At 41.9% G+C, this 25,129-nt stretch overlaps 1 protein-coding gene across 1 annotated transcript; it reads right to left on the reverse strand.

Moving 5' to 3' along the window:
• Window positions 1-4,171: 4,171 nt before the first annotated feature.
• Window positions 4,172-25,081, reverse strand: LOC133425132 (uncharacterized; the record flags this gene model as incomplete). Its single annotated transcript, XM_061715813.1, has 14 exons — window positions 4,172-4,297; window positions 4,613-4,762; window positions 6,696-6,773; window positions 6,920-7,129; window positions 7,590-7,631; window positions 7,735-7,884; window positions 10,129-10,200; window positions 10,548-10,757; window positions 11,392-11,400; window positions 12,309-12,389; window positions 13,817-14,101; window positions 15,070-15,524; window positions 16,523-16,615; window positions 24,990-25,081. Coding segments are annotated over 14 exons (1,941 nt in total), but the record flags the coding sequence as incomplete, so codon positions are not given.
• Between the last annotated feature and the right edge of the window lie 48 nt (window positions 25,082-25,129).

Genomic DNA, 25,129 nt, shown 5'->3' on the forward strand with positions numbered 1-25,129 from the left:
AAACGCACGAAAAAACGCACGAACGCACGAAAAAGTTTACGAAACAACGCACGACAAAACACAAAAATGCATGAACTCAAAAAAACGCACGAACACACGAAAAAATGCATGAAAAAACGCACGAAAAAACCAAAACGCACGAAAAAATGCAAAAAAAACGCATGAAAAAAAAAAAAACGCACGAAAAAAAATGCACGAAAAAACGCACGAGAAAATGCACGACCAACCAGGTCTAAGGTGGCAGGTAAAGAAACATTAAACAACCAGCGGTTAGAGAGTCCAGAAATATCTGAATCTGGTCTGGAAAGTCCTCAAGTCCAGGTGGAGAAACCAACTGGACCAACCAAGTGGACCAACAACTGGACCAACCAAGTGGACCAACCGTTTTGAGATGAGTGAATATGGTATTACAAAATAAAAGCTTTATGGGGCTAATAAATTAAACTGATCATCTGTGAAGTTTAATTTCTGACCTTCTGGTGAGGTTTGGATGATTTAAACCATCCAATAATAAGAAATAAACACAAAATTCAGTTTAAGTCATTAAGTCATTTCAACAATACTTTATGAATCCACGGAGAAGAGTTACAAATGAAAGAGAGAAAGAGAATGAAAGAGAAGAAAGAGTCAAGAGAGTTTGACTTTAAAGAACAGGAGTGAATGTTGCTCTGCTAACGTTGTGTTCCCTGAAGTTTCACCAGCCCTGAAAACGATGATGAATTATGATGAATTATGATGTTATGATGAATTATGATGAATTATGATGAATTATGATGAATTATGATGAATTATGATGTTATGATGAATTATGATGAATTATGATGAATTATGATGTTATGATGAATTATGATGAATTATGATGAATTATGATGTTATGATGAATTATGATGAATTATGATGAATTATGATGTTATGATGAATTATGATGAATTATGATGTTATGATGAATTATGATGAATTATGATGAATTATGATGAATTATGATGTTATGATGAATTATGATGAATTATGATGAATTATGATGAATTATGATGTTATGATGAATTATGATGAATTACATCCATAAAAACTGATCAGAGCGACAGAGGAAGCTTTCAGACCTCTGTAACTGTAATTATTGAATGAGATTAACGAGCAGGAATGAGATTAATTATCAGGAATTAGATTATTTAGCAGAAATAAGATTAAGAGAGGAAGAGACTCACCCGTTTCTGAGCAGCTGCTGAACTGAAGGAACGTTGGAACGAACAGAACATCTGCTGATCACATGATCACATGATGCTGATGCTCTCACACACACGTGGATACACACACACTTATACACACACACACACACACACACACACACACACACACACACACACACACACACACACACACACACACACACACACACACACACACACACACACACACACACACACACACACACACACACACACACACACACACACTCAACAGCCGTGACATCAGACACGATGTGGATCAAAACATCTAAAGTTGGAGATTTAATATTTTTTATCACAAATTAACTTGTAAATCCATGAATTTAATGTTGCAGATAAGCCGAGGTTCCATCTTTACTTGCTTTATGAGATTTATTTATGTGACATAGAAAATAAGGTCTTTAAGATTGATTTAAATAATACCATGAATTAAATTTCCATCAGGTTTTAATGAAGTCGTTTTCAATAATTAAACTGCAGTTTAATGGTGGTAGAGACGGATGACGGAGAAACAAACATCATGTGCCGTCACACCTGATCACATCTCATGCTTTTACTGTGAAATGTTAACAGGAAGTCGTGACTGAAGCAGCTGATCGGATCATAGAGGTGGAACAGAGAGTCTCTGGACCTGGACCTGGACTCCTCTTCCATCTAGATTCCAGACGTGTCTCGTTGTGCAGGACAGGAACAGATTCAGGACCAGGACCTGCAGGACCTGGACCTGGTCCTGGTCCAGGTCCTGGTCCAGCAGGACTAGACCTGGGGTTCCTCTACCATCAGCACAGGAAGAGATCAGAGACCAGGAGATCCAAAAATACTGATTTATTCATTTAAACAAAACCAAAAGCAGGATTAAAAAACAAGAAATATTTTTTGTGCCAAAATTAAATAAATAAATACTTCATTAATCAATTAAAATGGGAATGAAATATATCATTAATTAATTGAATGTGTCATTAATTAATGAAATACTGAAATAATTAATGAAATACTGAAATAATTAAATATATGCTTTTACTTGAAATGAATTGTATTTTAATTAATTAATTAATTAATTAATTAATTACACATTGAATTAATGAATGACACATTGAATTAATTAATGACATATTTCGTTCCAATTTTAATTAATTAAAGACACATGTAATTAATTAAAGAACTGTTTCCATCTCCCCTTAAAAACAGGATCCAGTTCAGAGATCTGGTTCTGGTGGATAAGGTCCTGAAGGTCCTGGTTCCTCCTGGACCTGGACCAGGACCTGGTTCCTCCTGGACCTGAACCAGGACCTGGTTCCTCCAGGACCTGGACCAGGACCTGGTTCCTCCTGGACCTGGTGGTTCCTCATGTTCCTAACCAGTGCTTTAAGTGGGAAAAAATAAGTGCCGGTTCTCTCCCCCTCCAGTCATACAAATATGGGACTGTAAATTTGCATATACATATATATATATATATATATATATATATATATAAACTCTCCCACTCTGTCAAAAACCTCCTGTGTTTACCTTCATATTTCCGTTTGTCCGTGCATTTTGTCCCTCCAAGTTATTTCCGTCACAACCACGAGCGCGCCCGTATTAGCCAGGAACTTTAGTGAAACCATCGTTCACTTTGTGAGACAAGCGCCAAATGTTGCACAAAGTGTGTTCTAGTTCTACTTTTTCAAAAAAGCCCGTTAGCCACGCAAAAAAAACAATATGGCTGCCGTTTTCCAAAATGGCCGCCACAAAAGCCGTTTTTATGTGTTTTTTGACCTCACAACGTGTCGCATTATGAGCTTGTAGATCGGCGATCATCATAAACATTTTTTATGAATGTTTTTTTTTTTAGATTTTAATCCGGTTAAAATTTAGAAACTTCATTTCTGATTGAATTGCAACAGAAAACAGATAATATTAGTCAAAATTGGCCCGCCATCTTGAAAACTGGAAGCCATATTTAATTTGTATTGACATCATAGAATTTGTTATGCCAAAACACATGATAAAGATTAAAATATGTTCAGCAATTCAAGTTCTACACTGACAACCTTGTTTTAGCTTTAGCTTTAGCCATCTGGAAAAACGGCCGCCATCTTGGATTTTCAGGTGTCTAACGGGCTTTTCTGCATAAGTAGGTGCTAGGCAATGTTCATGCTAAATTTGGTGCTTGTCTCACAAACGATTCTCCTAAAAACTTCATTTCCCTCACTATATAGCTCAACGGGATGAGCAGGCGACTTGCGTACAGCGAACGCGGGTTCGATTCCAGTCGCGGCATATTTTGCACCCACTTCCTACGAGTCTGTCTTTCACTGCACCATCAAATAAAGCTGCAAGAGCCGCATGACACCGGCCAAAGAGCCGCATGACGCCGGCCAAAGAGCCGCATGACGCCGGCCAAAGAGCCGCATGACACCGGCCAAAGAGCCGCATGACACCGGCCAAAGAGCCGCATGACGCCGGCCAAAGAGCCGCATGACGCCGGCCAAAGAGCCGCATGCGGCTCGCGAGCCGCGGGTTGGCCAAGCGCGCCTTTACGTCTGTACGGCAAGCTTTGAGCATCAAAACAAATCCAACCTGTAGACTTTGGGGAGATCGGGCGGAGTTACTGACTCATGGGGAATCTGGGAAGAACAGTACCGGTACGCGCCGCACCCAGTAAATAACTTCCGGTACGCTGATGGGTACAATTTAGAAGTGCCGGTACTGCGTACCGCTCCGTACCGCTCCGTACCGGCCCACTTAAAGCACTGTTCCTAACGTAGTTTGTTCGTGCTCCGTCCAAAGTCCAGCCAGCAGAAAGGAGGATTCATGGATTCATGGATTCATTTCCTCTCATTCCTCCACCGGGCCTCGTCCTCCAGGTCCGAGTGTGTCGGTCCGATTCCAGGTGGTCCATCTGACTTGTTTCGTTCTGATTATCCGTGTCTCTAATGTCCGTGTCTGTGATGTCCGTGTCTGTGATGTCCGTGTCTGTGATGTCCGTGTCTGTGATGTCCGTGTCTGTGATGTCCGTGTCTGTGATGTCCGTGTCTCCGACCCCACGGCGTGTCGTCAGGATTTCCTCTGGAATCACAGGGATGTTCCTGCAGGAGAACAGATGTTTTAAATAGTGTTAACAGCTGGTGTCGTGCAGATCTGACCGGCAGCCCCAACCCTCGTTACAACACCGTTAGGACAATGTTAGGACATCGTTAGGACACCGTTAGGACACCGTTAGGACATTGTAAGGACTTCAAGTCAACAGCATTAGCTATTCTTGCTGGCGTCTCTTCTGTCGTCTGGTGTCGACCTCCTGGTCGTCAAAGTCAAAGACTCTTCGTACGAAGAAGTGAAAGAATTCTGACAGAGTTATAAAAACACTGTACAATTCAAATATTTGAACTGTTATTTCTCCTCACCTTTGGGGAGGACGTTTTTCTGATAGCTGTCCTCAAATATGACGTTGCCGTTTGGACGATAATGTCCAACCACGAAGGTCCGTACGCCGTCACTGGCCATGCCCACGCCCAGTTCCCTGGTGTCTCTCCAGACCACCTGAGCGAAGGATCCTGCAGGACAACCAGGACATCGTTAGGACATCGTTAGGGCTACGTTAGGACATTATTACATCATTAAGACACCGTTAGGACATCATAAGGACATCGTTACATCATTACGACACCGTTCGGACACCTTTGGGGCATCGCTAGGACAATGTTAGGACACCGTTGGGGCATCGTTAGGACATAGTTTGGACACAGTTAGGACAGGAAGAAATGAATACATAATTACATAAATAATGTCAGCTTACTGGTGTTCATCCTGTTGAGGAATTTATCAAAACCAGTTCAGAAGTCCGCTTTGTGGTATAGTGAGTTTTTATTCAGCAAGCCGGCGGTGAGCAGACCTACACAGATCGTGTCTGAATTGGTGTGCCGACCCCGGGTGATTGTGTCATGACTTTTATACAGTAAGCTTCAAGGTACAGAAGGCAGGAAATACACAAACCAAGTGGGAGACAAAAAGTAATTTACAGGGATGATCTTCTAACAATGAAACTTAGTCAAAAGTCTCTTATATCTAGGATATATGCACTGTGTATGACATTTGATGAGCATTCTGTAGACAAAGCCCAGGAGCGTTGGGGACGGGAGTTGGGCCTGGACTGCACAGGGGAGCTGTGGGATAAAGCTATCCGTAGCATACGATCTAGCACGCCTTGCGCTAGACTAGAACTTATTCAATTTAAGGTGCTGCATAGAGCCCACCTATCAAAATCCAGATTATCTGAAATATATCCGAATGTTGCAGACCTATGCGACAGATGCCAGGGCTCTCCCTGCAATTTAAGTCATATGTTTTTCTCCTGTCCTAGGTTACAGAAATTTTGGAGTGATTATTCTGTGATCATGTCTAAAGTTCTGGGTAAAAAAGTTGTTATGGCCCCTCTCTTAGCAATATTCAGACTCTCCATTGACTCCTCACATATCAGCCCCATACAGTCAGAAGTTTTGGCTTTCACATCTCTTTTAGCAAGACGTCGTATCTTACTCTCATGGAAATCCCCCAAGTCTCCGTCTATTGCTCTTTGGCTTAGTGATGTTATGTTTTTTCTAAAATCTGAAAAGGTGAGATATTCAGTAAAAGGCAACTCAGCTAAATTTGTTCGTAAATGGCAATCTTTCGTGGATTACATTAACTCGTTGAAGACTCTACCCACCGACTGATCCCTCCCCCTTACCTTAATTTTCTTTTCATTTCTTTCATTTATTTATTTGTTTTGATTATTGTTATTTATGTTGCATCTTGTGTTTTATTTATTATTTCCATTTAATGGGATATTAGTGATGGGCATTTGCATTTACCACTGCATTTGTTTTTGTATGCCGCATTTGCTTATCCATTACTCTCCTCCATCGATCATTTGTTGCTCATCTGTTTATTTTTTGTTTAACTCTACAGAGACTCTGTTCTTGGTTGGGTTCTGTGCGTTTAAAAAGAAAAAAAAGAGGGGACAATGTACGATGCATAGTTTTATTGATCTTTTGAGCAAGATCAATAAAAAAAAAAGTAATTTACAATCAAATGTGATCTGTGGCCAAATGTCATTATCTGGCATTTGGCCTGACTGTCACTAACTTCTAAATTACCCCATAGGGTGTTTTCGTGATTCAAGTCTGTTTGAACCAACTTCCAGGTGTCGTCTGCGGGGGGGTGGGTAGGGAGCTGGGTAGGAAGTTGAAGCTAACACAAAGGTGTTGGGTCCTAGTGCAAAGCCCTGCAGGAAGTAGGAAGCTGGAACTTGATTGACAATACGTCAAGCGGGGGTATGAGGCTGAGGCAACCTGCAAGGCGTCGTTGTCCCTGCAGGGGTCCATGTGCTGTCACAATGCTTCAGCACTCCCAAACACCCGGTTTGATGAACTGTAGCTGAATTGACTTGAGTCGTATTCATTGTCGTGTTGTGATGTCTGAGGTCGAGGACGTTGACCGGAGTTTTACCTGCTTGTTTCTGGTAGCCGGGCTTGCTGAAGTCGTAATTCTTGATACCATCGTACCACGATTCCACCGCTTCTTTACCTGAAGAAAGAAACGCACTGCGGTGGGTAAATGTCCTCAACAACCAACATCCACCAAAACTAGTCGGTTACAGCTTAGCACACCAGTGGTGCAGGCTATGAATGCTGCATCATGGGTAACGGTGGTAAAGCAGGTCAGACACCCACCTGTTGGTTTGAAGGACTTGTAGTTCATCATATACAAAGATAGCTCTGCATCGTCGCAGTCACTCTGGCCCAGAATGTTGGTCTCCAGCATCTGATCGGCCCAGCTCTGCGCCGCCGCGCTCATCTCCATGTTGAGGGTCAGGGGGGGGGCGTGGTGCAGCGCCCGCAAGGCATTGTGGGTGTCCAGGAACTCACGCTGGAAGGTCGCGTCTGCAAAGTGAATAACGTTACCTGATTATGTTTTAGATAAACACTAGATTAAAATACAACTGCACAACCTGACGCTGGGCGGATCCATAACCTGAGATAAACTAACAACACTACTGCATATTAACGTTAACTAATTTATCAGGGAGAAAGTTAGTTTCCATGTAACGATGGGGATTAAATACATGTAGGTAAACGTCAACATCCTTGTTGATCTTCTGGACGTTAAATTGGCAGTTAAATCCATAACAGACATTTATTGGTCTGTAGTACAAGTACTACAGACCCATCGACCTAAAATAATCTCCTTAAAACGGATCTGTTAGCTGCTGTTACAGACACGCAAGAAAACGTCAACCCGGTCTTTAAACGCTCAAGATGTAGACATGATGGATCATAATGTGAATGTCCTTGGAGAAAAGATTAGAGAAAACAAATACTGGGACAAAAAGGTTCTGCTCACCTGCTGTTAATAGTTTGCTTGAGGAGCCTGGAATGAAATAAAAAATTCAAAATGTTAATTCTTATGGATCAGCGTGCTGAAATACTGTACCCTATTTCTTAAGATGTATTTCTCAAAGAACATTGACCCTGACTGAGAGTTTCACCTTTAGGCAGGACGTTCTTCCTGAATCTCTCCGCTGTGTTGATGTTCCCAGCTGGACGGTAATGTCCCACCACATACATCTTACTTCCATTGGTGGCGAAGCCCAGGCCCAGTTCCCTGGTGTCTCTCCACACCAGCTGAGCGAAGGTCGCTAAGGGACAAACATTTGGTCAGAGCATCTATACAAGGAGGAGGAAACTGTCTTAGAAAGATAAAAGTAAAGCACTGTATGTTCAAACAAACTAAGTCCAGCCCGGCCAGTAAAAATAATAGTTCTCTTTTTGATACGAAGAACCAGTCCGGTTCCTGTGGTTGGACTAGATTCCATCAGATGGACATCCAACCGATCAGAGAAATGTGACGTGGGCTTGGCCGGCCAGGCTAAACACAACATGTCAGTTCGAATAGAAACTAGAACATTTCAGGACATTTTGATTTTGGGTCCTACTGCCCATTCATCCCCTCTAGCTTTGGTTTGGGCTGTAGTGGTTGTGTAGTGGTTGTGTTTGGGGTGTTTCTATGTCAGTTTGAGGTGTTTATGGTTGTAATTCCCAGTGTGGTTTAGGGTTAGGGTTAGTGGTTAATTACCAACACCCTCTGCTTCGGGTTGTGTGGTATAGGGTGATTAATAATGGCCAAGAAGTAGTTTAAGGTTGTTAATGAACCGTTAAATGTTGTTAATAAACCTTTTGGGATGGGGCCATTTGGCAGGCATTTGGACTTAAAATTTATGTTAATCCAAGCTTCATGAAATTTGAATATGTTGTAGTCCATAGCGAGGCGAGTTTTGAAACATTTGAATCATGTCCCTACGAAAACCCGTTGCCTAGCAACAAGCGTGCAAAGTCAAATAGAAGAGCATCTGTGAATGCACAACACCGGATCCTGCAGCGTGGGAGTGAGGGGGGGCAGGGTAACGGCCCGGTCAGGGTAACGGCCCGGTCAGGGTAACGGCCCGGTCAGTGTCAGGGTAACGGCCCGGGCAGGCGGGGGAGAGGTTTGTCCGTCAAGACTCCTCTCCCTGGTCCTGCCCCATCTCAACCTTTCCCCGACCCTGCACCCCAACCTGGGACCTGATGATTGGGCCGGAGCTTCGGGAGCTGCGTGCTGGCCTGCGGTCCCCACCCCCGGTCATCCCGTTGCTGCTTCCACCTGCCTGCGGTAGAATTGAATTGAATTGAAATATTTTTTTTTTTTATTGAAAGTTTAATATCTTAAAAACTGTAATAATTGGCATGATGAGGTTGAAAGATCTTTTGGTCCGAAGTGAACCGAGTCTGGAAACATTTGAATGATGTCGCTACAATAAAGTTCGGCCGAGCAATAAGCGTCCAAATTTCCCCTTTTTTTCAGCTTCTTGGCATGTAGTGTTGCCACGGTAACACTTTTGACTGAGAAAAGTAATGCTCATCGAGGCACGATGGAGACGCATCCAACAATGTACGACATGCCTGGGTGCACGTTGCGGTTCGGGAAGCATTAACAGACGAAAAAAGCGTGCCGAATAAGAAGAAGAAGAAGAAGTAGAAAAGGGAAACCTTTCCTGTATACTATTATATCGCCTTTATTTTTCAGGTTTTCTCGGGCGTGTTTTATTTTTTGGGGATTTTTTTTTTCCATATCAGACCGGAGTCATGCTGTACACCCGCTGGTGTGCAGTGGGACTTTTTTTTAACTTTAGCTAGGGTTAGGGTTACATTGCCCTTTGGGCAGTTTTGGACAATTGCAATACGGTCATGCCACTACTTGGCATGATCATAATGACAGGGACTTCCATCATGTTTTCTCTTAAGCCAGAATTATGGTTCTGCGTCAAAACAACGCCGTGCACACGCCGTCGCCGTGCACACGCCGTCGCCGTGACGCCGTTGCCGTGACGCCGTTGCCGTGACGCCGTTGCCGTGACGCCGTTGTAAACCTTCGGACTTCTCCGTCACTCCATTTCTCCACGGTGCAGTTCCCCCGTGACCGCTAATTCCGGTCACAGTGAATGAAAGAGATAACGACAACTATTGTGCAAAAAAAACAAAAATAAAAAAAATCACACATACACGAAGAAAAGAGCGTTGAAAGTTCACGACTGCTTCAAACCTGAAACGCGTTGCTACTAAGCAAACCAATCACAGCCTCTCATCTGCGTTTGGTCTGCGTCGCCACGATGCGTAGTTACAATTTTTGGGAGTTACGCGCCAGTGACGGTGTCAGTGACGGCGTGTGGTACGCATCGACACGTACCCTACGCCATAGGCACCGTGTCGTTTCGACGCAGAACCATAACTCAGCCTTTAGTCTTATTTATCTCATGATGGATAGATAGAGTTATGAGATTATTTTTACTAACCATCTCAATGACTTGTGGTCCCCTACGGTGGGAAATGGTGGGTGTGTTGTTTACCTGTTTCGGTGTAGAAGCCAGGGTTGTTGAAGTCATAATCCCTTTTGTACCAGAAATCTACGACTTCTTTACCTGAAACAGGACAAAAGGACAGGAATGACTCTGGATTTAACTTTAGATCCCATATTCGGTTGGGAGGGGCTGCCAACGGGATTATTTAACATAAAGATCAGTTGTTTGAGAATGTTTTCTGGACCAATCAGCAGCTGGAATTACTGTTTGTGGAAACAGGAAGTAATTTCTGGGAGTTCCAGGTTTGACTGCTCTTTAAAACTTTCATTCACTGATTCAAATAACAGCTAGACACCTGAGAAGACAATTCTGAACCTTTGAACGTTAAGAAAAGCAGAATACGGGACCTTTTAAGAGTCCATTTGTAATTTTTAATAGATAACTGGTAAACAGAGTTGATAATCCACCTTTTGGTCTGAGAGCTTTGCTGTGGGAGACACAGAAGGAGGTCTCTCCGTCGTCGGTATCTTTGACCCCAAAGCTGTCTGTTTCCAACATTTTACTGGCCCGTTTCTGGGCGGTGGCGTTGAGCTCGTCGTTGTAGGCCAGCGGCGGAGCGTAGTGCTTCTCCCGGTAGGTATTGTGGGTCTCCAGGAACTCCTTCCTGAAGATCTCATCTGCAAAACAACCATCAAGCGGATGAATCTCACACATCAAATATGTCCTGCGCTGCAGTTGGAGACAGGACGGATCATGATGTTCAGAGCACGGTTAGGGTTAGGGTTAGGGTTAATGTTGGTTAGGTTAGGGTTAGGGGTTAGGGTTAGGGTTAGGGTTGAGGTTAGGTTTAGGGTTAGGGTTAGGGTTAACGTTGGTTAGGGTTAGGGTTAAGGTTAGTGTTAGGGTTGGGGTTAGGTTTTTGTGAGTTTAAATAAGGTGCACAAGCCTGTTGTGCTGAAGAGAAAAGGATGGTGCAGTGGGAGCACAGTCGTCTCCCATGCAAGTGACCAGGGTTCGAACCCCAAGCAGGACCAGAAGGATGGACAGAGGGAGATCCACGGCAAGGGAATAAAAATACCCCAAAATAACTAAACAAGCAAGAACTTCTTTTCCATCCATTTTATTGAAATTTTTTTTAAGAAATAATAAGGTTAGGGTTAGGGGTTTATTCAGGGTTAGGTTAAGGGTTAGAGTTAGGGTTAAGGTTAGGGTTAGGGGTTAGGGTTAGGGTTTTGTCCTGCGCTGCAGTTGGAGACAGGATGGATCATGATGTTCAGACTTGTTCTTGGCAACAATTCCTGAGAAACTCACCTGAGTTCACTGGTGAGGAACCAGGAACAAAGACGAAGCGAAAAAGATTCAAGATTCAAATAGATTGTGTATTCCTAACCCTAACCGCTAAGCTCATATAATGATCCTCAGCTGTGATATTGTTAGATTAATCAAAGTTTGAATTAGGTTTGTGCTTATGAAACTACCCGAATCAGAATTTAGGCCTATTAAAATCAGCATATTAAGCTGACTGCTGGTTGTCACATTCTTATCACATGTTAAAAGATGAGGGCAGCCCTTCCTGTGTTCCGTCAGGGTTTTGGGCTGTCCCACAAATACCCCATTTTGTCTTCGGACACATCTGTTCAGAGTTTCTGTTTTAGTTCCGGGAGGCATTTGACCCCTTTTGACCTTTTGTGTTTTTTAAAGCTTAAGTTTCACATGTGTGGCTTCTTAAACCTCGATGTGTGACCATCTGTTTTTGTCCATTGTCCATCTATACATTCACTGTTCCAAATATGGTCATGTTTCCTGTCAGTTTTACCAATAAATAGCTTCCTGCAAGGGGAGGGTCTTTGGGAAGCATTTGCTGTCAGGAGGTTCTGCCTCTGTCAGTATGCTCTCCCCTTCCTGCAGGAGTGCCTGAAAAATCATTCCACAAGTCTCTGTGTCTTTTCCTAAGTTATTAATTTATGTTGATGATTTAAGAACCTAACAGATATAATGAGCGTATATCACGGCCTGTCGTCAGGTATTGCTTAAATATTGATATTTAATTTATATGATATAGATATTAAACTCTCCCACTCTGTTAAAAACGTCTTGTGTTTATCTTCATATTTTCGTTTGGTCGTGCATTTTTTCCTGTCATTTTGAGAGTGGATTTTTTGGACGACTGGATCCAGGAGAGATGTGGTTCTGCGTCAGCTTTTCAAGGAATGGTTGTGTAAACTTACCCTCAGTGGAGGTGTTGGTGGTCGGGCCAGGCTGCCCAGAACCAGGCTCTTCTTTGTTGTGGTTCTGCGTCAGCTGACTTCCTGCAGATTGAAACAGTGGGTTAGGGTCAGGGTTAGGGTTAGGGTTAGGAGGGTTAAGTTAAGGTTAAGATTAGGGTTAGGGTTAGGGTTAGTGTTAGGGTTAGGGTTAGGGTTAAGGTTAGGGTTAGGAGGGTTAGGGTTAGGGTTAGGGGGTTAGGGTTAGGAGGGTTAGGGTTAGGGGGTTAGGGTTAGGAGGGTTAGGGTTAGGGGGTTAGGGTTTAGGGTTTAGGGTTAGGAGGGTTAGGGTTAGGGTTAGGGTTAGGAGGGTTAGGGTTAGGGGGTTAGGGTTTAGGGTTTAGGGTTAGGAGGGTTAGGGTTAGGGTTAGGAGGGTTAGGGTTAGGTTAGTGATTACGGCCCCCTGAGGGGAACCAATACGCTTCTGCCTCCTACGCTCTTTAGCGATTCCAGAGATTGCTGAAGGTAGTGTTGCACTCTCACTCGTACATCCTGTTAGAGATCTGTATGCACTAAAGTACTTTGTCAGTAGCGTATGGTGTGAGACCTCTGGATAGGTTACAGAGTTTTGTTGTGAGATGTGCTGTATGGTGTATTGGGGTAACTGGGTACCCCTTATGAGTGCAGTCGGATTATGGAGGATCCGGTGTCTTCGTATGTGGCTAGTGGGTGCACTTTGAGAGGAGAGTTGTGAGTTTACATGGGGGGGTTGAGAGTTCGGAGAGGAGAGATTAAGGTGAGGGGTTTTTGTAGAAAGGTTTAGGATTTGGGGTAAGGGTTAAGGTTAGGATTTGGGCTGAGGGCTAGGTTAAGGTTAAGGTAAGGGTCAGCGTTAGGGTTAGGTAAAATCCTACTACTCTGTTATTGTCTCCATGTAGGAAGCCAATGGACCCCAACTTTCCAAACACTTCTGTATTATACACCTTAAAGAATAAACTACTTCCATAATGCATGTACAATTTATCAGGTGTCTCAGGTTTGAATCCCAGATTAACTCAACTCATCCCAATCTCTGTTGGTCCCCAGTTCACCCACAAAACTAGACATAAACACCTTATTATAGGGAAACAACGTAAAATTGTGGGAACAAGTATGAGTGTTGTGTGTCGGGAAACACAGATCTGGAACGAGTTTAATGAGCCTTAAAAAGTCTCAGTCCATCTGCATATTCAAACGACAGGTAAAGAATCAATTGTTAAGCTCATATATATAAATGTACACTCCGGGACCACAAAATGTTTCATGTTAAGTGTTTGTAATGTTATGTTGTAATGTAAGTGGTAGTCTAGTATAAAGTGCATGTTGTATTGTTAAGTGTGTATATAAGTGCAAGTGTATGTATGTATTCCTTTCTAATGTATTTATGTTTATTGGCCCCATAAGCTTTTGATTCTCCAGGAGACCAATTCACATGTGTGAGTGTGAATAAATCAAATCAAATCAAATCAAATCAATACAAGTGAGGTCTTACCTTCCTTCGCAGGTGAAGCAGACAACAAGCCCAGCTGAAAGGACAGCATTGGATCTTTGGTCTGTAGATGTTTAATCATCCTGTTGGACGCTTCCTCTCCTTTCTTTGCCACAGAGCTAATTAGGTCCCAGGCTTTGTCTGCTCTGATTCTGTTTTTCTGAAGAATGGCCTCGATCTCCAGCATGCTGAAGACGCCGTCTGATTCGAGGGCGTCGAGGAGCTGCTTCACGATCGCTTCTGAAACCCTCTCAACAAACTCAGGACGAACCCTCTGTAGTTGACTCTCTGTGGAACGAAGGAAGAGGCACATTATGGTTCTTTCTCCGACTTTGGTCTCTCCAGGAGACGTTGTGGAAATGTGGTTCCCTGCTAGAAAGAACATCCCCTTCCATGGCCAGCTGATCTAGGAGGATTCTGAGGGGCTCCCAGACCAGTTTGTCCTGGGTCTAACTAACTCCCGCTTGGAGATACCTGAAACACTTCCCAAGGAAACATCCAGGAGACATCCAGGACACAACCTCAACTGGTCCTGTGCATGTGGAGCAGCAGGGACTTTACTCTCCTAGATTTTGGTTCACCCTACGAATTGACACAGATTACTTTTGTAATCCTGTATTTGACCCGGTCTTTGTACGTTTTGACCGTATAGAAACGTAATTCTTGCTATTGTTAGAATGACATGTATCTGCTGGATCTACTGCCCTTACTTTTGTGCTTTTTTATTATTTTACCTCCTTTCTTATAATCTAATTTGTTATTTACTGTTTAATTGTCTTGCCGCTTTTAATGTTGATGTAAAGCACTTTGAATTACCTTGTATCGATTGTGCTCTACAGATAAACTTGCCTTGCCTTGCTTAGGTGACTGAACTTCTCCTGACATCACTAAGGGAACCGTACAATTACTTTGCTCTTGTATTAGAGCACGGGTGTCAGATTCTGGTCTCGGAGGGCTGCTGTCCTGCATGTTTTCCACGTGTCGCACCTGCTTCAAATTAATGGTCTACATCAGGATGTCAACATCTAAAACACGCAGGGCAGCGGCCGTCGAGGACGGAAGTTCAACACCCCTGCATCAGAGGTTTACCGAGATGGCAGGACCGCTGGAGGACAGCAGAAGCTCAACACATCTCCAAAAACACACGTTGAGGCTGAAGTGGCAACGGATCAACAACACATGATGTCCTCATTTAATACCAGCGTCCCGTCTTTGCACCTCAATGACATCCGGGTACAGGAATGACTGAATCCTACCTGCTGAAGCTGCTGGAGCTGCTGAAGCTGCTGGAGTTGCTTTCTTTTTAGACGTCCTTGGAGCTGCTGGAATTGTTGGAGATGTTGGAGTTGTTGGAGATGTTGGAGTTGTTGGAGATGTTGGAGTTGTTGGAGATGTTGGAGATGTTGGAGATGTTGGAGATGTTGGAGATGTTGGAGTTGTTGGAGTTGTTGGAGTTGTTGGAGTTGTTGGAGTTGCTTTCTTTTTAGACGACTTTGGGGCTGCTGAAGATTCTGGAGCTGCTGGAGTTGTTTTAATTTTTGGAAATTTTGGAGTTGTTGGAGTTGCTTTCTTTTTAGAAGTCTTTGTAGCTGCTGAAGACCCTGAATCAGTCGGAGTTGTTGGAGCTACCTGGGTTTGAGGGTCTCCAGGTCCAACTTGTGAAGGACTGTGTCTTGTTTTCTGCACCTGCTTCCTCACAGGCTCCTCCGTTCTGAAGAACATCACAAACCAAGTTTATCAAATAATCATTATTAACCTAAATATCTTTGATGGGTTGAATGTGTATGTGGTGGATTCCAGAGGCAGTTTCTTCTGTCTCTGTTGGTACTTCCTCTAGGCTCAGTTGTCTCTCTTTATCAAGATAAAGTCCACACACTTATGGCCCTTTTCCACTAGCACCTACTCAGCGCGCTTCTACTCGCCACGCCCCCGTCTTGCGCTTCTCCACTATTAGTTAGAGAAATAACAGGCAGAAAACAGGTGAATCGTTCAGTTGTGGCTACAAGCACCAACATTGTCACACATGCTCCTTAGCGGTTGCTCTTTTGATAAAACCATTGTGCCAAAAAAACACACACAAAACGTCTAACAATACTAAAGTATACACTGCCATCCATTTTACCAGTGTCAAACATAACAAAAAAAACTCAAATTTTGCAGAATATTAGGATTCTGGGACTGATATCTGGTACAAGGAAGCCAAAGTGTAAGTCCATGGGTCCAAATTTAGATTCTACATAGTGAAAAGGTTATGATTTGAGACCAAGATCAATCCAATAGGACAACTCTATTGGATTTTATTGCGAAAACAATATTACTGTATATTCGATGGCGGCCATCTTGAAAAAAAGCAGCCATCTTTTTTTTTTTTCTGGCACAATGGTTTTATCAAAAGAGCAACCCCTAAGGAGAATGTGTGACAATTCTGGTGCTTGTAGCCGCAACTGAACAATTATTCCTGTTATTTCTCTAACTATATGGGCCGAGACGGGTAGAGGCGTGCCGAGTAGACACCTTTTCTGTACCTATTCTGCCGAGGAGATAAGGAACCACCAGACCTAACCCTAACCCTAACCCTAACCGTGACGAGGCGGTACGAGGCGGTACGAGGCGTGACGAGGCGTGACGAGGCAGTACAAGGCGGTACAAGGCGGGACGCGCTGAGTAGGTACTAGTCGAAATGGGCCATTAAAGCCCAAGTCAACTTACTTCTGATTGGTGGAGCCTTGCTTTTTGGGGGCGTGTCCAGGACCTCGTCTGGGACCAGGATTGGCTGCCTGGCCTTCGGGTTTCTGGACGAAGCTGGAAGACAGTTAGTGTTAGTGAACTAGTAAGTGTTAGTAAACTAGTTAGTGTTAGTAAACCTCTAGTTAGTGTTAGTGAACTAGTTATAGGCTAGTGACAAACTGTCAAAAAGGGCTTTAGTTTTCGAGATACCCCTACCGGGGGTAGAACAAAACCTAACAATGTTTTTCCTCATCTCTAAAGTCTCCCATATATGAAATGGATTCTTAGGTTAAAATATTTTACTGCAAACATTGTTAAATTGATACATATTGTTATGCATCCCAAACCTAAAAAAGAACCAAAATACAGTCTGGCCGTATGGGAGTTAAGATATATAAACTCATGTAGATTAATAACAGAAGCTCTGACAGCTTTGAAACTTGACATAATTGTGGTCAGGAAGTTGCTTTACCTATTAGAAAAACCTGGATGTGAATATCTTGATGTGTGTTACATATAAAGACCTTTGAACACTTTTCCAAAATAAGCGGACATGCAAAAAAAGAATATCTATGCAGAATGTTCTCATTTACTTTTTAGTTGCCTGGCCAGGAATTGTCATAGAAACACATATCATGGCTTGTTGGAAAGATGGGGTTGTGCTGAATCCAGTGATACCAAATATGTAAAGATACCATGCATAGGCAATGTGGTACATCAATAAATGTATGAGGTGTCCCAAATTAAAGAAAGTGAAAGATTGAAATAATCAAGCCTCCACAGCTGACCAATTCAATATTGCTGCAAACTAAGCAGGTAACTTGCATATATATATATGATGCATTAAATTAATTATACACTCATATGACACCTTTTTATCCATACTTGAGATAACACTTTAATTATGGATACATGTACTGTCATATATGATGGCTTGTTGGAATATGTGGTTATGCTGAATCCAGCAATACCAAATATGTAAATAGCATGCATAATCATCAATCACTAAATATAAAACTGTCCAAAATAAAGGAATATGTTGCATTAAAAAGCAATGCAACATATTCTGTACTGTACTGTACTACACTGTACTGTACTGTGTGACATCACCGGGGGATGAGTCTAGCTAAGGCTTACGGCTCAGCAATAACACACACAGGAGACAAGGTGACAGGATTGTAGTTTGGCCTTGATGATCATTTTAATAAAACTAACTAAACTTCACACAGTACAAATAAAATTACCGTCTCAGATCTCAGATTAAACAAATGTTCATCAAACAAAACACTCTGAGGAGGAATGAGCCCTCTTCTCAAGCTGAACTCCCCAGCTCTTTGGCTGGTGTTTTTCATTGGCTGCTTTTGGTAGCCATCACTGTCACTCATCCACATTATCATCAGTGACAAAGTGGGTCATATTTGGGCAGTCTTGGAAAGAGCAAGAGCAAAACTCAGTGCAAGTCAAGCCCACTGAAAGACACTGGCATTTGCTGGTATTATTGCAGTTTCCATCTTTACACTACAGGTGGGTGATGTCTCAAACCTCTTTAGGTGCTGGTGCATTCTGGCACATGACGGGTTCAATGGACCCATCTTGTCTGAGCCTCCATTCTCTACCAACTGGGTTCCAGAGATGAGGCTTGGCCAGGTGGTTGTTACGCCACACTGCTGTTTGATATAAGGCTCTTAATACATGTTGCTGGAAGGCATCCTCTGTTGGAGGTAGATTTGCTGCGGAAGAATCTGTGGTAGATGCCAGTATGTACCTCAGCTCATCTAGGTTGGTGCAAGGACGGCCATTCTCCTTTTTCTTTTGGCCATACAGTAGGAGGGCATACTTTCTTGCCAAAGGCAAAGCTTCCTCTAGGCTTCCAGACAGTCCAAACTTGGCCATTTCCTTTAATTCAGTCAGATGGGTCTTCAGTCTTGTGAAGGCAGTGGTCTTTCCAATTCTGTACAAGCTGCTTGTGGTATCACACAAGTTGTTCCCACTGATCCTCAGGTATGTGAAACACTAAGGGCCTGATTTACTAAGATCCTAAATAAAGAGTACTAAATTGCGTGTGCACTGAAAAAGTTTGCACGTGCTGTTGTGTGTTTTGCGGGTGATCAACTAAGAATGCTTGCGCAATTGATAACAGGCGCAAACCGCCGTATTTAAATGAGGTGTTGTGTGTCTTACGTTTGCGCCATGGAGAGTTTGGATGGAAAGCAGGATATTCGCAAGCGCAAAATGAAATTTGACGAGTTGGAGTTAGAGATATTAGTGGTGTTGTGCCGTATTCAGCACCCCTGCCGTGAAAAGCACCCCCTCGTCGACATATATTACCCACAGATCTCTTATTCACGAGTAAATGTCAAAAAGGACTAAATGCTCATGTTTAATTTACTACAAATGACAACGTACACACAATGACAAAAATTATATTCTCATTCCGTGTCACGTTCTGTTTGGCGTCCAGTTTTGTGTTAATGATTCATGTTTAAATGCGCTCATGGATTCCACAATAGTCATACTTTCCCACAATCACAGTCACAGATAACAAAAATCTGGTAAATTGTAAATGTCATTAATTAATAGCCTGCTTACTGTGTTGTCTTCCATAATATTTGTAAATATATATAATATAAACTCCTAAGTATGTGTTTGTGTGAGTGTGTATGAGGGGGTGCTTTTCACGGCAGGGGTGCTGAATACGGCACAACACCACAATAACAGCAGCCATCGGTGCGTAATGCTGGGCAGATTAGCACCTTCCTTTTGAACGTATTAAATACAGACGCAATCACAATCCCCGCAATAACTTTCAGGTTTGGTAAATCTCATTGCGCGTGGTAAATGAACCTATTTGCATTTTCTCCTCCCAGTATTTAGCGCTTTCTGGCGGGTACGCCCCATATTGATTATTCATCAGGGCAAAAGTACTAAATGAATAGCGTGTGCTATTTTGCGCATTTGAGAGACGCAGTCCTCTTTGCACGCTGTTAGTAGATCAGCTGGCACATTGGTTTGCGGGTGATGTCAAGTTTGCACACGTTTTTACACACGCAAACCTTTAGTAAATCAGGCCCTAAAACAACACAGCTGATTCCTTCCTTTCCCATTAACATTGTGATCTTATTCCAGATACACTCACCCAGGTCATTGAATTTCTGAAAGCCTGAATCATGGAGACTCTGCAGAAGAGCCATACCATCGATGAGATATCCTGAAGGTTCTTTAACACTGGGCAGTTTCTTAGTAAGGTCAGCTTTTGTTGTCTTCCTCATGCTTCCATCATCATAAAACAAAGAGGGTGGGACAGCAGCGAGTTCATGAGACATCACAGTCTCCATGGACACCTCTCTTTGGAGACAGCGAGTAACCCTCGAAAGAGCACATCTGAATCCATGTGAATCTGTCTAGATACACTAACTCCTGCTGATGTTTTCATATCCTTGAAGGTTGCAAACTGGTGCCTTTTCTCTGGATACATGAAGACAATGATGTAGATAGCTATAGCTGGATCCACCAAGTAGCCTAACTAGCTAGCTAGCTCACTACAGACTACAACACTTTAATCAAAGATCACACTCAGGGGAGTTAAGTAAGCAGTACAGGCTTTACTGCCCTCTGCTAGTTTAGAGAAAAGACATAATTATTTTCCATTATGCAGTAATGACTTGACCAAAAATAAATTCAAGTGGATTTAAATATTTTAATAAAGGTGTTCTATTTCAATTTAACCTAAGTCTACTGGATATTTGTTTCCATAATGAAATATACAATTTTTTTATGTATCATAAAAAAAGAGTAGTGCTTACCTCAGGTGACTTATGTAGCAGTAACATTGAATTGGTCCGCATTCTCACCATTGATTATGGGCTTGGGACTGGACACTGAATATGTCAATGTTTCGGTATTCTTTCATTTTGGACACTTCATACATTTATTGATGTACCACACTGCCTATGCATGGTATCTTTACATATTTGGTATCACTGGATTCAGCACAACCCCATATTTCCAACAAGCCATGATATGTGTTTCTATGACAATTCCTGGCCAGGTAACTATAATGTAAATGAGAACATTCTGCATAGATATTCTTTTTTTGCATTAGCTAGACCCATCCCCCGGTGATGTCACACAGTACAGTACAGTGTAGTACAGTACAGTACAGAATATGTTGCATTGCTATTTAATGCAACATATTCCTTTATTTGGGACAGTTTTATATTTAGTGATTGATGATTATGCATGCTATTTACATATTTGGTATTGCTGGATTCAGCATAACCACATATTCCAACAAGCCATCATATATGACAGTACATGTATCCATAATTAAAGTGTTATCTCAAGTATGGATAAAAAGGTGTCATATGAGTGTATAATTAATTTAATGCATCATATATATATCTGCAAGTTACCTGCTTAGTTTGCAGCAATATTGAATTGGTCAGCTGTGGAGGCTTGATTATTTCAATCTTTCACTTTCTTTAATTTGGGACACCTCATACATTTATTGATGTACCACATTGCCTATGCATGGTATCTTTACATATTTGGTATCACTGGATTCAGCACAACCCCATCTTTCCAACAAGCCATGATATGTGTTTCTATGACAATTCCTGGCCAGGCAACTAAAAAGTAAATGAGAACATTCTGCATAGATATTCTTTTTTTGCATGTCCGCTTATTTTGGAAAAGTGTTCAAAGGTCTTTATATGTAACACACATCAAGATATTCACATCCAGGTTTTTCTAATAGGTAAAGCAACTTCCTGACCACAATTATGTCAAGTTTCAAAGCTGTCAGAGCTTCTGTTATTAATCTACATGAGTTTATATATCTTAATTCCCATACGGCCAGACTGTATTTTGGTTCTTTTTTAGGTTTGGGGTGCATAACAATATGTATCAATTTAACAATGTTTGCAGTAAAATATTTTAACCTAAGAATCCATTTCATATATGGGAGACTTTAGAGATGAGGAAAGACATTGTTAGGTTTTGTTCTACCCCCGGTAGGGGTATGTCAAATTTTTTGGGGCATTGTCACTAGCCTATAGTGTTAGTAAAACTCTAGTTATTGTCACGGGGCTGCGAGCCACTCACCTATGCCATAGCAATGGAGAGGAGTGAAGCCCCGAGGCATCTATTGTTATCCTGCATGTTTTTTATTATTCATTTTCCGGACAGATTTCGGTTCGCTACTCCTCCTACAGATTTCAGAGGACCCAGGTGCATCATATATCAAAACGTGCGGCTCGATCGCGAATAGTGTGCTATGACTTTTGGTGTTGAAATTCCCATTTTTCCCAAAGTTATTCCCAAAAACGGTGCCAACGGTTCCAAAAAAATGGTTCCAAAAAACCCATTCAAAATGGATGGGGAAAGGTTAAAAATAAAAGCAAAAATTCACCTTTTTTCTGAGTCACCTAACTTTCTCATACCTGCACCTAGAAATGTCATTCAAACTTCAAAACGGAGGAAAACTTCTCTTCTCTCAAAAACACCAACCAGTTTTTTCCAAGATGTAAACTTTTCAAGATATGAGCACTCAAGTGAGGACTGGAAGTCACTTTTTCGTCAAACCTAGAGTGCGGATGTCATTTGCTAGAGTGGGAGAAACAGTAAAAAAATAACCCAAATTTCTATTTGTAACTCGAGCTCACGGCCAAACCGTAAAAAGGAGACAAATATTTTTTTCCGGAATGTAGACATAGGTGTTGGGATTCATAAAATGTGACTTAGGGTGTGCACAAAATTTAAACGGGGGGGGGGCTAGAGCAACGCCAATTCCTTCCTCAGTCCCCATTCACTGTAATGTAATCAACTCATTCATTTTAAGGAATATCTGAATAAAATTAAGACTGTCAGAATCTGCCGGGTTCTGTGTCTCTCACAAAATATTTTCGTTTTTTGGCTACGAGCTACGGTTTGATCACAAATCGGAGTGATTTGAGACCTTGTCAGAAGCCAAAATCTGGGTCCCACAGTAAATAATCCCCAGTAAGTGCTCTAACTTTTGAATGGTTTGACAAAGAGAGTTGTGTGTGGTGTCATCGGACTCGATATTGAGTCCTTCACCTTTATTGCTGAAAAATGCAGCAATGTACGCAAATGGGCAGCAGCCCCCGTGGTACTCTCCAAATTTCTGCAAGGAAAGTTTCTAGTTATTGTCAGTAAACCTCTAGTTAGTGTTAGTAAACCTGTAGTTAGTGTTAGTAAACCTCTAGTTAATGTTAGTAAACCTCTAGTTAGTGTTAGTAAACTAGTTAGTGTTAGTAAACCTCCAGTTAGTGTTAGTAAACCTCTAGTTAGTGTTAGTAAACCTCTAGTTAGTGTTAGTAAACCTCCAGTTAATGTTAGTAAACCTCCAGTTAGTGTTAGTAAACCTCTAGTTAGTGGTAGTAAACCTCTAGTTAGTGTTAGTAAACCTCTAGTTAGTGTTAGTAACTAGTAAACCTCTAGTTAGTGGTTAGTAAACCTCTAGTTAGTGTTAGTAACTAGTAAACCTCTAGTTAGTGGTAGTAAACCTCTAGTTAGTGTTAGTTAACCTCTAGTTAATGGTTAGTAAACCTAACCTAAGAGTTTACAGGTGACACCGAGGTGACCAGGTTCTTCCTCGTAGGATCCAGGGTGTGATTAAATCAGTGCATAAGTTTATCAACTCTAGACAAGATAATTTAATTTAATCACAGTCAACATCCACATGAATGTTAGTCACCCACGATGATGACTTTATTCTGATCAATAAAGCTGAGAGGAAATCTGATTCTCAGAAACTTGATGAGCACCGATCGGTCATCTCACCTGCTGCCTGGAACTCCCTACAGAAGACACTAATATAATATAACTATAAACTATAACTATAAATCTGAAGGATCTCAACTGGACATTTAAAAGCCGTATGAAGGATCAGCAGCAGCTGCTTTTCACACTTGTTGTGGTTTTAATGTAAATTCTTAATCTAGATTTTTACGTATCTTGTTGATGTTTGAGTATTTTCTCTCTTTATTTTGAGTTTGTTTTTAATTGTTGCACTTTTAATGTTTCTCTGGCTGCTGTCCAGACTTCCCTATATATATATATATATATATATATATATATATATATATATATATATATATATATATATATATATATATATATATACACAGTATATATATATATATATATATATATATATATATATATATATATATATATATATATATATATATATATATATATATATATATATATATATATATATACACGTGTGTGTATACGTATATATACAAACCTGAAGTTGGGAAATTGTGTAAAATGTAAACAAAATACAATGTGTGTGTTTGTATATGTATATATATATATATATATATATATATATATATATATATATATATATATATATATATATATATATATATATATATATACATATACAGTACGGAGCAAAGGTTTGGACACACTTCCCCATTTGTTTGAATGAGTGTGTGTGTGTGTGTGTGTGTGTGTGTGTGTGTGTGTGTGTGTGTGTGTGTGTGTGTGTGTGTGTGTGTGTGTGTGTGTGTGTGTGCGTGTGCGTGTGCGTGTGTGTGTGTTTCTCAGAGTTAAAGGGCAGAAACACTCGTGGAGCTGCAGGTTTTTATCTGATCTTTTATGATCCTCTTATCTGCTGCTGAACACGAGGCTGAACAACAGGACTGAGCTGTGGAGGTCAGAGGTCAGAGGTCAGAGGTCACATGACTCTCCTGTTACTCCATGTTTACGCCACACCAGCAGGACCAGGACACTTCAAACCCAGGACACTCTCAAGGCTCCGCCCAGCGTTGTTTTTATTTCTATGTTTAAATGGTGAATCAAACCTTTGCTGCTGTGTTTGGTAACATCGTATCTTATCAGAGAAACGACTGTAACGGTATAAAATATTATAACGGACGGGAACATCTCTGAGTCACAGTGGTTACAGGAAGCCCCGCCCACTACCTGGAAGCTGGTGATGTCAACCCACTGAGGACGAGACAACCGTAAAAACGCTCCGTCCAAAGATGAACGGATCATAAAAAGGACCCCCCCCCCCCTCTGGTCATCCCGTTGCTGCTTCCACCTGCCTGCTGTGCTGTTGCCGTCCCTGACCCACCAGTCTGGCCCTCAGCAAGAGGGTCCCCCCTTATGATCCAGGTCCTGGTCCAGGTTTCTTCCTCCTAAAGGGGAGTTTTTCCTTGCCACTGTTTGGCTTAAGGCTTTTCTCCCACTATTTTTACCTCCATTGTTTATGTAATAATTGCTCGGGGGTTTATGTTTATGTTTATGTTCATGTTCTGGATCTCTGGAAAGTGTCTAGAGACATCTGTTGTATTAGACGCTATATAAATAAAATGAATTGAATTAAATTGAATCAGGACCAGCAGGACCCGGTAGACCCGGTAGACCCGGTAGACCCGGTAGACCCGGTAGACCCGGTAGAACTCACCAGTGGGTGCAGCACCAGCGCCAGCAGGACCCCAGGCAGCAGGACTCTGACTCGGACCTGGATTCCGGGTCCAACCGGTCCGGGTCGTCGCTTCAACACAAAAGGACCAGTTTAGTGATACAAGACGAGGAGTGACAGTC

The sequence above is a fragment of the Cololabis saira genome, chromosome 24 (assembly GCF_033807715.1).
Source record: "Cololabis saira isolate AMF1-May2022 chromosome 24, fColSai1.1, whole genome shotgun sequence".
Lineage (NCBI taxonomy): Eukaryota > Metazoa > Chordata > Actinopteri > Beloniformes > Belonidae > Cololabis > Cololabis saira.